This window comes from Hoplias malabaricus, chromosome 4 (genome assembly GCF_029633855.1).
Source record: "Hoplias malabaricus isolate fHopMal1 chromosome 4, fHopMal1.hap1, whole genome shotgun sequence".
NCBI lineage: Eukaryota > Metazoa > Chordata > Actinopteri > Characiformes > Erythrinidae > Hoplias > Hoplias malabaricus.
In genome coordinates, this window is record NC_089803.1 from 30,233,090 (window position 1) to 30,248,110 (window position 15,021).

The 15,021-nt window shown below is 36.8% G+C and overlaps 2 protein-coding genes across 2 annotated transcripts; one reads left to right on the plus strand and one right to left on the minus strand.

Moving 5' to 3' along the window:
* Nucleotides 1-642: 642 nt before the first annotated feature.
* On the minus strand, nt 643-2,587 carry rps27l (ribosomal protein S27 like). The gene is made up of 4 exons (XM_066668412.1): nt 2,482-2,587; nt 1,716-1,824; nt 1,516-1,626; nt 643-1,092 (listed from the first exon to the last, which is right to left on the minus strand). Exons 1-4 carry the CDS (start codon nt 2,485-2,487, stop codon nt 1,064-1,066), a joined length of 255 nt encoding a protein of 84 aa, XP_066524509.1. The 5' UTR covers nt 2,488-2,587; the 3' UTR covers nt 643-1,063.
* Nucleotides 2,588-6,450: 3,863 nt separating this feature from the next.
* Nucleotides 6,451-13,641, plus strand: LOC136694297 (ras-related protein Rab-8B-like). The gene is made up of 7 exons (XM_066667747.1): nt 6,451-6,664; nt 8,919-8,979; nt 10,088-10,148; nt 10,259-10,336; nt 11,315-11,404; nt 11,632-11,748; nt 11,848-13,641. The coding sequence occupies exons 1-7, from the start codon at nt 6,541-6,543 to the stop codon at nt 11,938-11,940; spliced, it is 624 nt and encodes a 207-aa protein (XP_066523844.1). The 5' UTR covers nt 6,451-6,540; the 3' UTR covers nt 11,941-13,641.
* Nucleotides 13,642-15,021: the final 1,380 nt, after the last annotated feature.

Sequence of the window (15,021 nt, forward strand, 5' to 3'; positions counted from 1 at the left end):
TATTCAGATTTTTTTTTTTTTTCAAATGAACAAAGTTTTTGACCATAATATAGCGGTATAAATAGCACTTTTACATTTTTCTGATGTGCATGATTTTTAAATAACTCCATATAATTAAATTGAACTAGATGTGCATTTTTTTAAACACCTTTAAAATTTGTATCAGCAATTGTATATATTTTGTGTTAGTGTATTCAACTGCAATTAAGTTAATCACAGCAACATCCAGTGATTAATCATTGTAAGTTTGTTAAAAAATATTACCTTCTTTTGTTGGAATATTAAACAAATGTCTAGAGTGGTATGCACCTAACTACTAAAGTTTCTAACGTCAAGCTAAGCTTGGACAGGATATAATTAAGAAAATTGCAGCTGACAGCTTGAACAATAAAACCCCCCATATTTCAGTTTCAACAACTATAAGAAATACATGTGTGGATTAAGTGAGATGTGAGGGAAAAGAAATACAATGTACTAAACTTCTTGCAGCAGCCGAAAGAGACGTAAAAGGGTAAGTTAGTTTAACATACTTCAGCATTAAAATAACAACCTACCTTGTGACATCTCGAGTAGCGGCAACGTTTACTTTGCTAATATGGCACTATTCTCTGTAAAACAAGTGAAATATGGGAAATTGTGGCCAAATGTTTTTTTATTGATAAATTTGCATTTAAACAAATGTGTATATAGTTTCCATCACATGAACTAACACAATGTTGGCTGCACACGTTTTTGCATTAGACATGAAATTATGAAATATCTTGAAAATCTGGAAACACTGAAGCCTATTAAGTTAGTGATTTTACTGTCAATAATAATGGTAGATATCCCCCAAATGCTTTATTATTAGATCTATTTATAATTAATTTAATACCTACACTTAACATTTGCATAAGGAACAACTAGCCAAAGAGATGCAATGCCAGGTCTTTATTCAGAAAATATCACGGTAGAAATAACCTTCCGTTTAATCGATGTAGTCACAACACTCATTGTAATCAATGAAAAGATAAAGAAACTGGTACAATTTCTTTCTCAAAAGGTCCATTTTCAGATCTTTTCTTCAGTGTTGTTTTCTTCTGAAAGAACAACCTATTGAAAAACAAATGTTGCAAGACATTGGTATCTTAGCAGTGGATTCAGTCATAAAAGGCAGCGATATTAAAATGTGAAAATCATTTATTAAGATGTCCAAGCAAACTTATAACTCATCCGGTTACAGGAAACCCTATCTGTCAACACAAATCACATTTGTAAATCCAGAAGCAGTAAAACATTCAAGTGTAATTCAGTAGACAGACATGCTGTGTCATTTAAGTAAAATGGCACAAATTACTTGTGAGATTTCAAATAGTCTTCATTAATGTTACTACTGCATGTGGGCTTAAATGTATCTCCTTTTTCAAAGATACAGATTCCTGGTTTTGTATGAGTGAAAATAATTGCCCAGCGACGTTACAACGATTGCTGCCAAGTGGCAGACTTTCCTAGAAGTTCTTTCTAAAAAGTACTCACCCTCAGTCAGCCTGGCCTTCCCTCCTGTGGGCTGACAGAGCACTGTGGAGCACCCGACACACAGCACCACAGTCTGGGCATGGCTGAAAACCGTTGTGATTTTATAGCAACCTGTAGATATTACACATAACGTTATTGTAGAGCATGACGGAGTATAACACATACGTCAGTGAAGCGCTAGTGTAAGGTGTGTACACTACCTGGGCATTTAACATCCATGAAGTAGGAGTTTGGACTTTGCACAAGTCTCTTTTTCTTGTGCTGCTTCCTCTCCAGATCAAAAGTAGGGTGCAGTAAATCTTTGGACAGCTGTCGAAACGAAGGGCACACACAAATAATTTACATACACAATTATTGATTAATATTGAATTAATTGCACTGCCCGTAAGACTACAGGACCCTTACTGTGCTGTCACACTGTAAATAAAATGCTTGCTCATTAAAACACCTGAATACGTTTGAGCTCAACCCACCAAGGGTTAAATGAAAGAAAAAGTAAGCAAACAGAGCCAGGATGTTTCTATTTTATGATCGCCAATATGTCAATCGCCACTGTAAACGTACTGAAATTAAAGGAGGTAAATCTAATAACGCATATGTCTAATTTTATAAAATTTACATATTTGTTTATATTTTACCAAGCTGGGAAAATGTGTTGACCCAAGTCAATTTTCATCGGTATTTTTCACATTTTAACAAATAACGCCCAGTAATTAGTGCAGAAAACGTAAAATGTGCCACATAACAAACAAACGTGCAATAAAAACAGAAGGCCCCCAACATCCACCACAACTGAGCTTTTCTGAATACGACACGTGCACGCAGAAAGAAAACAACTCCAAACAATTTAATGGGTCCAAGCATTAAAGCACTACTCAAAGACTCATAAACAACTCGACAAACAGTTTACGGTAATACAGCTGTCAACTACAACTACGTTTTTTTCATGAATAAATATGGACTTACAGGCATTTTCCCTGTCGACGTCTTTTCTCCTGCGTAGACACTGCTTTTCTAAGTGACTGCAACACACTGAGCTAGCCCACAGGTTGCCACGCGTTTCACAAATCCTCATTATATTCAAGGGAATAGGAGACATGCCCAGGCATGCCTATAAACATCTCAATGAAGACTGTTACCAACAAAGCGTGCAATACCGTCTGATCTCATCCTGATGTGACTGCATTGTCCAGGGTGTTTGGGGGGATTTAGCATTGGGCAAAATTGAATGCAGAATGAAACAATGAGGATCAGTGTATATCGAGCTGTAGAAGTGTTCTGATGTGATGTACAATCACAAAACTTATAATAGACATTATAACCCTTGCTCTATCACAAATACATCAGAGTGTCACAGACTGTCACAAACTGTCACACTTCACACAGTTTCCAAAATTAAAACTAATATTTAATTTAAAGGGTAGTGTCTATAATCTATATATACAATATAAATCTCACATGAGAGGATGGAGGAAACTGACATTTCTGTAGCCATCTCTAGCCTGTTGTTTCTTACACAATTACTGCTTTATTGTATTGTCTTGTTATCTATATATTTTAAATTTAATTTCCAGTTTTAAAGCACTTTGGGCTGCTACAAGTGTGAAAATTCTCTATAACGTGTATTATATTTAATTCTCATTTGTGTGGCACAGTGATACAAAAGGTAGAGTCACTGTCACACAGCTCCAGGTTCATGGGTTATGTTTGGTTTTAAACCCTGCCTTGGGTGACTGTTTGTGAGGAGTTTGGTGTGTTCTCCCTGTGTCTGTGTGGGTTTCCTCTGTAAAGGTGATTGGCCATGTATATGTGCCCATAAGTGTGTGAGTGGGTGAGTGAATGTGTGAGTGTTGCCCTGTGATGGATTGACGCCCTGTCCAGCATGTGTCCCTGCTTTATGCCCAGTAGTTCTAGACAGGTTTCAAAAGATAGTAAAGAAACAAGATCATTTAATTCCCTCTCTAAAAAAATAGAAATTCATCAGTTGGTGCAGCCTAATTGCTTTTTCAACTAAGTTTCAAATAAGGATCAATACCTTGAAGATACACATCAAGATGTTAAAGCGTAATCCATTATATCTTTTCCTTTCTGATAAACTTCTGTTAGATTTGAGGGGAGTTTAATATCTGGCAACCTCAGGCACGAGCCATACTTCCTCAAACTACGCAAAAGCTCATGATGAGAACTACTAATAATACAACCATGTTCAGATTTATATAGCAAAGGCAAAACCCTTTATAATTTGCATTATTGCATTATTATTTTTTACTATTACTTATATTATTGTTGTTGTTGCTGTTATTATTATTATTATTATTATTATTATTATTATTATTATTATTATATTGGCCCATGTGGAAGAATTTCTTTGTACTGGGAACATTGTTTGAAAAGCATGTACAATGTTTTCAGTTGAATTAAAACACTAAAATACAAACAAATACACAAAAAAATGTTAAAAGTTGCATCTAACCATAGTTAGATTAGGTGCGTATGCTGCATAAAACACAACAGTTTGTAAATTCTCCATAAGAGGGTTTGAATCTGTTTGGACCAATGCCCAACTCAGGAGTAAACTGGTTCCTTATATTTATAATGTAATCCTAGCTATCTGAATTGGCCCTTTTTGAAATTGTCTTTAAAGCATTGCAGTATCAGAGCAGAGATGATTAGCAATGGCACTGTTTATTTCAGGCATGAAATGTTTTCTGGTTAACCAGGGGATTAACATGATATTTAGGGTTCTTTTAAAATACATACATATCACCTTCTGATGAATAATAGATTTGATTTCAAATTAAAATATTAGATTAATTAACTTGAATTTTTATTTTAATAATATTTTGTTTATTAATTTTGGTTATATTTGATCATTTGTCTCAAAAACATTTTTTGTTATTTTTGTGAAATATTCATATAATCATATGCTCTGACAACATGAATAATAAGGTTCCTTTTCTATATAGGCCACAACTATAGTACTGTAAAAACCCTGTTCAGTTATTTCAGTCCATGTATTATACATTTGTTAAATAATTTAAATAAACAGTAAGTCTGTGTCATAATGTTCAGAAGGGTGTACTATGTTATATTCACTAAGAGAATCATCAGAACACCCAGCTGTCACTGATTCCAAATTGTACACATTTGGTGCCTGAGAAAATTCACTGATAAAACACTATTAGTGTTAATTTAGAACACTCTTGATGTTCATTTATCACTAACAATATGGATATAACACTGTTGAATTTATGGTGTGCTTTTCTAATTATTACATTTATTTTATGTATTTTAGACGTTACATTATTCTTAATAAATGTAATCTAACATGTAGTAATTAATTGTCTGTAACCGCTTATCCAGTTCAGGGTCACGGTGGGTCCAGAACCTACCCAGAATCACTGGGTGGAAGGTCGGGACACACCCTGGAGGGGAAGCCAGTCCTTCAAAGTGCGACACACACGTACATGTTCACTCACACCTATGGACAATTTTGAGTATCCAGTCCACCTACCAATGTGTGTTTTTGGACCGTGGGAGGAAACCCACACGGATACGGGGAGAACACACCAAACTTCTCACAGACAGTCACCTGGAGCGGGACTTGAACCCCCAATCCCAGATCCCTGGAGCTGTGGGCAGGGGCGTAGCTCCAAATTCTGGGCCCTATGCACACGCAGTGCCCATGGGGCCCCCCACCACACATTAATCTAGCAACTCTTAAATTTAACTGATTTTTTGTTTTATTTGATTAAAAGCTATAACAGTAAATGGCACCAAAGATAGATAAACACATGGGAGGAAAACACCAAAAAATCCAAAAACACATGTTGGTACGTGGTAGGTGACTCAAAAGTGTCAGTAGGTGTGAGTGAATGTGTGTTGCCCTGTGAAGGACTGGCGCCCTCTCCAGGGTGTATTCCCGCCTTGCGCCCAATGATTCCAGGTAGGCTCTGGACCCACCGTGACCCTGAACTGGATAAGCGCTTACAGACGAAGATTGCAGATATTTTGTTATTTCTAATTTTGTGTTATACAGTTTTGGCACTAACAACTGTGGTGGCATAATAAGCGTTTTATAATCACAGTTCATTTAATGTAGGTTATTTGCTTTCACATTTGGGCTCACCTTTATAGGAAGATAATTATCTGTTAGAAGTTGCTTTCCCTCATTTATTTTTTGTCACTTTCTTTTTGCATCTCTTTTCTTTTCTGAAAACCGTATTTAGCTTTCTTGGGCATCATCTTCCACAGCACGGATTAATGCATACGGCTTCAGCAGAATGAACGAATGAACGAAACGCGCCTAGTTAAAAAACCCGGTGATGGCGGACTAAACCATTTCGTGCAAGAGTGAGGATGTCTGTCTTTAGACACTATATGAAGGCAAGGATACACAATTCATTACATCAATCAACTGATTTATTTACCCAGAACATTAAATTCACATTAGTTAGAAACATTTATTGTGATATTTAATTGATATTATTTAAAAAATATCATTAAACATTTAAAGGAAAATAATATTCCAGACACCTCAAGGGCCCCCCCCTTCACATGTGGCCTTGGTAACTCAGTCCCACTTTTCACCCACTACGACGCCCCTGGCTGTGTGACAACGACATTACCTGTTGTGCCACCGTGCGGCCCTTATTTATTCATTTTATTTAAATCTTCTAATTTATTTGACAATTAAACAGTTAAACTGTTTCTTAAAATAATAAATAACAATACAAAAATATATTCTAACTTACTGGGTCTTATAATTTAATATACTGTATAAATTAGTTTTTTTTTTTCAGGTAAAACTAAAGCCCCGTCTGCCGCCAACGGTTTATGAAAAACTACAACGACCATGGCGAGCTGGTGACGTCACTCGCCGACCCCCCCCCACCCTCTCTCTCTCTCTCTCACTCCGTGCGCGTGTGTGTGTGCGCGCGCGCGTGGTTCTCTGTGTTGGAGGGAACAAGGAAGACAGCCAACACAGAGCCCGGTGACATTCAGCACAGCGGACCGGCGTGGTAAATGGCTAAAACCTACGACTATCTGTTTAAACTCTTGCTCATAGGAGACAGCGGAGTGGGAAAGACATGTCTTCTCTTCAGGTTCAGCGAGGATGCCTTTAACACCACCTTTATCTCCACAATCGGTCAGTTCACTCGCTAAACCACACACAGAGGATGTGAGCAAACGCTAAGGATGTATGTGTGTGTGTGTATGTATATATATATATATATATATATATATATATATATATATATATATATATGTATGTATGTATGTATGTATGTGTGTACCATTTGCATTTACCATCTGTCATATTGGACTCTATTAGATAGAGAGAAATAGAGGTAATAATCTGTGTATTTGTCAGAGGGATTCAGAAAAGGAAGCAGCTTATTTTGAATCTGTGGAATCTGTGGTGAATGAAACACATTGCAGTGTTCATCATTATCTGAACAGCTGCACAGGCCTACAGATACCAAAAGAAACAAGAGAATGAAATGATGGTTTACAGCGTATTGTAGTTTTATCCTGAATTAGTAAAATTAGGTGCAATTTTTAAAAAACCTATGCACAAATCAAGTGTTTATATAAAATACATTCCATAAAAAATTGGAAAACAGTAAAATATTACAGCGCCAAAAAATATTTGCATTGCCATCTGGCAGCTGTAACACCATGGAGATTTCATCACAGGAAATTTAGTTGCCCTTAAAAAGTGTAATCACTATTCATATTAATATATGTCACATTGTTCTATACCTGCTTGTTTGACTAAGGCAAAATTCTATGACAGTCCATGTCTTTCTTTATGAAGTGCCTATATTTACAGCGCGCTTAAGTCATTTCCGTTCGCAGGTTTTCCATCTGATTACAGTGTGTACATCGTCACCATCCTCTTTCCCTTTGTTTGAGATGATGCCTTGAACTCTTGACTTTTCCTGATGTCTGGAAAAAATGTTTTCATTGTGTTCAAAAAGTGCATGTTCTAAGCAAAACTGCAGCTTTATCCCTAAGCACTATTGTACTGTTCAATTCTGTTGTCCGGTTTAGATGCTTGACGTTCATTATTACTGTTCCTTATATTCAAGTCTCCTGAGTGAATGAATACAGTCGTTGTATTCAACATTTGGCAAATTCTTTTTCTTTAAGAACTCCAGTACAATGTCATACATTATGAAAATTAGTAAGACTTTTTAATGCATGTATGACAACAATGAGCTGAAGACTCAAAGCTTTGCTGGGAATGGCTTTCTGTCCCACAGAGTCCTGACCATGAACAGAGAGACGTACTGTTTAAAGCCACTTCTGGTTCTTGTGACATTCTGCAAGTTCACGCCTTCATTCTGCTGACAATTCAGTGGGCAGAGGCCTGATGGGCAGCTACTTCCTTGTGCCAGGAGGTGACTGACCCCAGCTCTGGCCACATTGCAGGCTTCCCTAACTCCCTCAGAGCACTGGAGTTATCCACCAGAGTTTCCCATGACTCACTCACTCCATTTGTGTGTTCTCTGCTGTTTTTGACATGTTAGTCAATTTTAACATGACGCCTCAGCTGGTTGGCGTAGTGTAATGAGTTAGGCAACACGACTGATATACAGCAGACAAGGGTTCTGTACCTAGCTTGGGTAGCGTATGTACTGAATACAATCCTGTAAGTCAGTCTACATACTAGTGCCTGCTAAATACCATACATGTTACATTTAAATTAAATGTTTAAATTATATGTCATTTGAAATGATTGTTATTTTTGTACACATAGCAAGTCTTTGCTGAAGACAGACACATTTGAATTTCCAGCATTAAGATTCCCTTTGCAAACCATAACGTTTGAACATTATGAATATGGATAACAGTTGATGTAATAGCTTTAGTGTTTTATCGTCAGTTGTTTCCCGGTTAGTCACTGGAGAGGAGTTATACTAAAAAGTAGATCTCTTTGTTTATCTGTGTGTTCACTCCTTCCGGTAAAAGGAAAGAAAGAGAGGCAGCTACCTAGAGCACCACTTCCTCTGGTTGTCAGGCTCCATTTTTAACAATCTCAGCTAAGCAGTTAACTTAAAAGCTATGCAATGGGAAGCTACAGGATTCTCACAGATCATCTGGTTTGTAATTTATATGACTTGCTGAAATGTTTGTAGAGATTTGTTTTTTTAATGAATTGAAATGATTAACACAACAGTTGAAAAATAATATGAAAAATACGTAAAGTATGTAAGACCTGGACATCATACAAAAGTCTGACTATTACTTCAATTAGGGTTTTAAGGGTCTGACAGTGGAGCACTTTTTTCCAGAAAGCTAAAAATCCTAACTGTCTGTCTGGTACAAACAGAACACATTGCAGTAGGTTTGTTGAATGTGTTTGATGTAATGGCCTCTTATATTTTGATTTTTAGGAATTGACTTCAAAATAAGGACTGTGGAGTTAAATGGAAAGAAGATCAAACTTCAGATATGGTAAGTATTGTGTTTTTATGAAATGTGCTTTTGACACCGGATTTTTCACACAAGGAATAATAACAAATTTAATTATAGTGTATAATTCAGATACAGTTTTTAAAATGAAAGTCAAATTAGTTAAAACATCACTGAGTACTTACATAGTTATTACGCTGAAACCTCAACAAGATTGCTGTCATTAGTATTTTTTTTTACCACAGCTAGCATTATTTTTTTTTAAAGGCTTGCTTAAATTTGAAGGGAGGCTTTCCACACTTCTAAATTTCAGTTTTAAAACATGCATTTTTTTGGTTCTCAGGAACTAATACCAAACAGATTCAATGGTTCTGACACCTCTGTCCTTGAACACCAACATCTATGTTTGATTTGCACATTTCTTCAGTTTGTAAATGTGTGATATGATGCCCCGTCTGGAAGGAGGGTAGAACTGTAATAGTAGGGTAGAAGGTGTAATCAATGACCTGATGAAATATAATAGTGAAACAATGTCAACTTTGTGAGTCTGAGAGTCTGTAAGTTTCGAGAGTGCAGACCCGTTTTTTTCCTTGATTTTCAATTATTAGAAATAAAACATTATTGCTGACTCTACCAACTTTGCCACGGTGCTGTAAGGGAATAAAGTTCAGACTCTAATTAAATCAGTATAATTCTCTAAATTAATTAGTTTCTGTTTTGATTTGAAACTGTGTGATTATTATACTGCAAAGATAAGTAAGTGCTACATGCTCTCATGAAATACTACAAACTTTTATTTTGAGCTTAAAAGTTTCTCCAGTTATGTTAGAATTCTGAGTAAGAGTAAAATGATGTCAGATGTCAGCATGTCCTCACACGTTGAAAGGTCAATGCTTATGTGCCCAGCCCAGTCATTAGGTTACAAATGTGAAGGAAAGGATGTGCACACAATGTTGCAGTGAAAAGGGTTAAACTGCTCTGTTTACAGGATGTGTAGATTGGGAATGGTGTAGTGGGAAGGGTGGGCCTGTAAAACTCCACAGAGAATGCAGGACATGGTGGGCTACAAACTGAGGAAGTGTGGTGAAGATGAATGGCCTTTCTGTCTGGTGCAGTGACGTGCAATATATGCTTTCTGTGCTGATTACAGGGACACGGCAGGCCAGGAGAGATTTAGGACCATCACAACAGCATACTACAGAGGAGCCATGGTGAGCCCACAACTTCCTTTCCATTGCACTGCTCTAATTTATACATCCACAGCTCAGTATGTGGTGTAACCGTCTCTCTCAATCTGCTTCTCTCTTTTTCCTTCTGACAGGGCATTATGTTGGTGTATGATATAACTAGTGAAAAATCATTTGAAAACATTAAGAACTGGATTCGGAACATTGAAGAGGTGAGTCAGTGGAGCTCTTACTTATGAACCTTTACTTATTTATATTGGAAGAGGAAGAGTGCATATTTTTGAATATGATTTTAGAACATTTTCTTTTTATTTCATACACCATTTGAACACAGAAGATGTTTGACAGTGTTGTTATTTATGGGCAAATGGGAAATACTCAAAATATAAAACAAAAACATTTTAGCCTTCTCCTTCAATGTTAAACAAAATATTATTTTTCTTTTAACCCTTCTTTCCTCAAGTAGCCCTTGCTGTTTACCACGGTGCCGTTGTAAATAAGAATATGTTCTTAATGACTTGCCTGGTTAAATTAAAGTTTAAAAATAAATAAATTAAAAATATTATTTTCTTATTAATATATTATTTTCCTTTGTGAGGGTTTTGCACCAAAATGCCAAAATAGATATGATTGATTTCTAAACTATTTGTATGCTATAGGTGTTTGACAATTCCTGTCAAGATATTTTTTATTTGTTTCAAAACATCACAATGGATCCGGATGCAGTTGTTTGACAAAGACAGGTTTGGAGTCCAAACTCTGCTTCTTTAGTTCAGGGCTAGCGTTCTGAAGCTAACATTGCTAACAAACACTGGAATGTGTAGTCACCCAAGTAGCCTGGGTTAAGATTGAGACTTGGATGTAGTATGTCTATTCTAGAGAACTTTACAAAGGCTGGTTGAGTAAATATTGACTTGCAGTGTTTGTTAGCTTTTCCTGCCTCTAAAATAAAGAAACAGAATTTGGTCTCCAGATATGTCTTGGGCCATTGACTGCATTGCAATGGAAGGTCATGTATATTATATTTGTTGCCCAAAAATTATTTCTAATAAGAATTAATATTATATACAATGTGTTCCTATGCTGGACATAGAATCCTGGACCTCTACATTGTAAATTTGATCTTCCCTGTTTAGCCAATTCTTTTCATAAGTGAAGTATTTGTGCTTTGTGTTTATTTTTACCCGTAGCATGCGTCTTCAGATGTTGAGAGGATGATCCTTGGAAACAAGTGTGACATGAATGACAGGAGACAGGTATCAAAGGAGAGAGGAGAAAAGGTACAGCCTTCAGGATTTTCCATTACGCTCTAGTCTTGCTTATTAAAAGCAGCTGTATTTAATAAATAATATGTATAAGACAATAGGTGACAACTGTGGCTGTACTATTTTGATTTTTCCTACAGCTAAACTCATAGATGTTATTTCTTAGACAATTTGCTATGCTTTCCATAATATTAAACACATTATTATGACTTGTTTTATTTTATTATTGTTTTTTATTTTAGCTGGCAATAGATTACGGGATCAAGTTTTTGGAGACTAGTGCAAAAACCAGCATAAATGTGGAAGAGGCTTTTTTAACACTAGCCAGAGACATTATGGCCAGGCTCAACAGAAAAATGGTGAGCCATGCTGTTAAACTTGTAGCTAAACATATTTGAAGAATTTAATCTGCCGAATTTCAAAATCAGTGAACTGACTCCTCATTCCTCCCTTTCTAGACTGATGGCAGTAACTCGGATGGTGGGGCACCAGTTAAGATCACAGAGAAGCGGTCTAAGAAACACAGCTTCTTTAAGTGTTTGCTGCTATAATGGCAAGGTGCCTACATGGACTCTGTATGTCTAGCTGCAGACTCACTCAGCCGGTGTGAGAGGCAATGTGAACCTCTTCAGGGAGCTGTGTGCTCAGGCTTCTACAGCAAGGGAAGCCTCCTGTTCGTTCAGTCCAAAGGCAAGTTGGAAAAAAAAAGGATGACTACTGTGGAAATATTCAGCTGGTTTTGGAAAACAGGATTCTTTGGACCAATTTTGTTTGGGAAAGAGATTATAAAGATTTGTGTTGGATCTTACTGATTTGATTCATTAAAAAATGATTAGTTAAACTTTTTTCAGCTTTTAGAACTTTGTGTTTTGAAAAGCATTTATAAGCACAGCACACCTTCCCAAATATTTGTGTCTATAAATGGGATATTTCAGAATCCTATACATATGTGTCAAGTTCATGTGATCTTTTTCATTCTACCTGAGTGTTTCTGTGTTACACTGGCGTCAAATAAAACAGGGCAGAGGATAATGTGCCAGACTTAAATTATATCTAGCCATTTAGTTATTACTGAGGGGTTGAGAGCACCTTATGTATAAGTGGGGCTGACTAAGATTTCTTATTCTGAGAATGTCTTTGGGGTTGTCTCACAGGCACATATCCATGTATAGCACTGACAGGGACTGCACTCCCCTTACTGTGGAGACTCAAATATAGAACATGACAGCTGTAGAGCACGATTGGTAAAAATGCACCTCATAGTCTGTCCATGTGCCTATCAAGCAGCCAATCCAAACAGGCATGGTATATATATTGCAAATATAAAAAAAAATAGTACCTATATTTACATGTATCTCTGATCATGTCACATTCTACAATGGACGTTTGAGAATGAGTGGTAAAGGTTTGCATGTTTGTGAAGTTACTGAAGAGGGCTGATGTGGGGGTTGAAATGTCTGTTTTAATATATAGGAGAGCCACTGATGCATGCTTACTTTTTGACTGTACTGTGAGCTGTCGCTGAAATTTCCTTTTCATTTTACATTTATTGCTGCAATATACGGTGATGCAACACCAACAGTGCTTATTGTTGTTTGATGAAAGCTTAAAGTACATTTGATATGTATCACTAGTACCACTTCAAGAAAAAGCAGTATTATTAGGTTGAATGTGTTTGTGCTGTGTTTGTGTTTTCAAAGTCAGTGTATGCATATAAATTCTGCCCAGTTTGTAGCAGCATTAATATCACTGGGGCCAGTGCTATTAATAGAGATCAGTGTCAGAGGTAAGTGGTTAGCTGAGCTACTTTCGTAGCTGTTAAATGCACTGATGTTTCAGAAGAGGGAACAAACAAATTGAGTCAGCAATAAAAATGTATTGTAGGATCTTTGTTTCCTCCTGCCACTTCTCCAACAGAGGCCTTGAAAATGTTGTCTGTATGTGAGTGTTTTTTGTTTGGAACTTCAAGGTTAAGGCATTCACATAAAGTACCAATGTAGCATATTACTCCAACACTGATGTTCAGATGGGACCACAGTTTTGCCCATTTAGTCCATACATGTGTGGCCATGTGCATATTTTATTATGTATATTTTTTATGTATTGCTCTCAATTTACTGCCATCTATCCTGCAAGGAAGTACTTTCTACCTATATGGTAGTTTAAAACGTAGTAGCCTAGTGTGAGTTTTTTTGTTTTGTTTTGTTTTTTTTAGTAATTGTGAATTTTGTAACACATATAACCAAAGTAAATGTTGCATAATATTATTTTGTGTGATAAACGTGTTTCTGCTTCCTTGTCCTACAACAGTGCCGTCTTTTTTAAACCACATTCGCCTGCCTTGACACCAGAGGGCACTATAGGGCTGTGTAAATTCTACTCTATCACGTTCCTTGCCATGGTTCTGAAAGTCATTGATCAGCTCTTATCTGATTTACTAATTTTACGTGTAAAAATGCATAATATCAGTTTTTTTGCGATTTTTATATATATGCATCTCTGCTATAGGGCGGCAAAGTGATGCAGCAGGTAGTCTTGCAGTTACACAGCTCCAGGGACCTGGAGGTTGTGGGTTCAATTCCTGCTCCGGGTGACTGTCTGTGAGAAGTTGGTGTGTACTCCCCGTGTCCGCGTGGGTTTCCTCCGGGTGCTCCGGTTTCCTCCCACAGTCCAAAAACACACATTGGTAGGTGGATTGGCGACTCAAAAGTGTCCATAGGTGTGAGTGTGTGTGTGTGTCTGTTTTGTCCTGTGAAGGACTGGTGCCCCCTCCAGGGTGTATTCCTGCCTTGCGCCCAATGATTCCAGGTAGGCTCTGGACCCACCGCGACCCTGAACTGGATAAGCACTTACAGATAATGAATGAATAAATGAATCTCTGCTCTGAACTTGCATACCCACCTACTTCAGTGGTGCTAGCAGTCTAGAGCAGGATTATCTGGCTAAATGACTTGGAACTTGGGTGGATAACTGATCATTTAAAACTAAACCTCATTTTTTTAAAGTTTGGATGCTGTGCAAAATGTAAATACAAGCAAAATGCAATGATATGTAAATCTTTTAAACTAATTGAAAACTTACAAATAAATGCTGAAACTGATCATTTATTTATTATATTTAAAAGATCTAAGCATTTAGATTTTTTTTTTATTTGAACCAATTCTAAAATGTTGGGACAGGGGCAGTGTTTATCACTGTGTTGCATCACCTCTGAATTAGTTTTGGAAGTGAAATGTTTTCTATTTTTTATTGTTATTGGTTTTCAGCAGCTCAAAAGGATTGAGGTTTCCATTATAGTATTTATCATTTCATAAGGCACAATATTCTTTCAATGGTTTACAGGCCTGGACCATGAAATACCAATATAAAAAAATCTGGATGGCAGTATGTTTCTCCAAAGCCTGATTGTATCATTTAGCCTTTTTAGAATCCTCACCAATGTGCAAGTGACTCATGCCATGTGCACTAATGTATCCCCATATTATAATGGATGCTGACTTTTGAACTGTGCACTTACAACAAGCCAGATAGGCCCTCTCAGTATCCTAGGAAACACGCCAACCATGATTTCCAAGACATGATTTAGAGTTGTTGGACCAGAGGACACTTTTCACTTGCCATAGTCCATCTTA

Coding starts and splice junctions, on each gene's coding strand:
- rps27l (XM_066668412.1), bottom strand. Junction 1,627..1,715: donor CATGGATGTTAAATGCCCAG/GTAGTGTACACA, acceptor TAATATCTACAG/GTTGCTATAAAATCACAACG. Junction 1,093..1,515: donor GAAGGCCAGGCTGACTGAGG/GTGAGTACTTTT, acceptor GTTTTTCAATAG/GTTGTTCTTTCAGAAGAAAA.
- LOC136694297 (XM_066667747.1), top strand. CDS start 6,541: ATGGCTAAAACCTACGACTATCTGTTTAAACTCTTGCTCATAGGAGAC. Junction 6,665..8,918: donor CACCTTTATCTCCACAATCG/GTCAGTTCACTC, acceptor TTTGATTTTTAG/GAATTGACTTCAAAATAAGG. Junction 10,149..10,258: donor CATACTACAGAGGAGCCATG/GTGAGCCCACAA, acceptor TCCTTCTGACAG/GGCATTATGTTGGTGTATGA.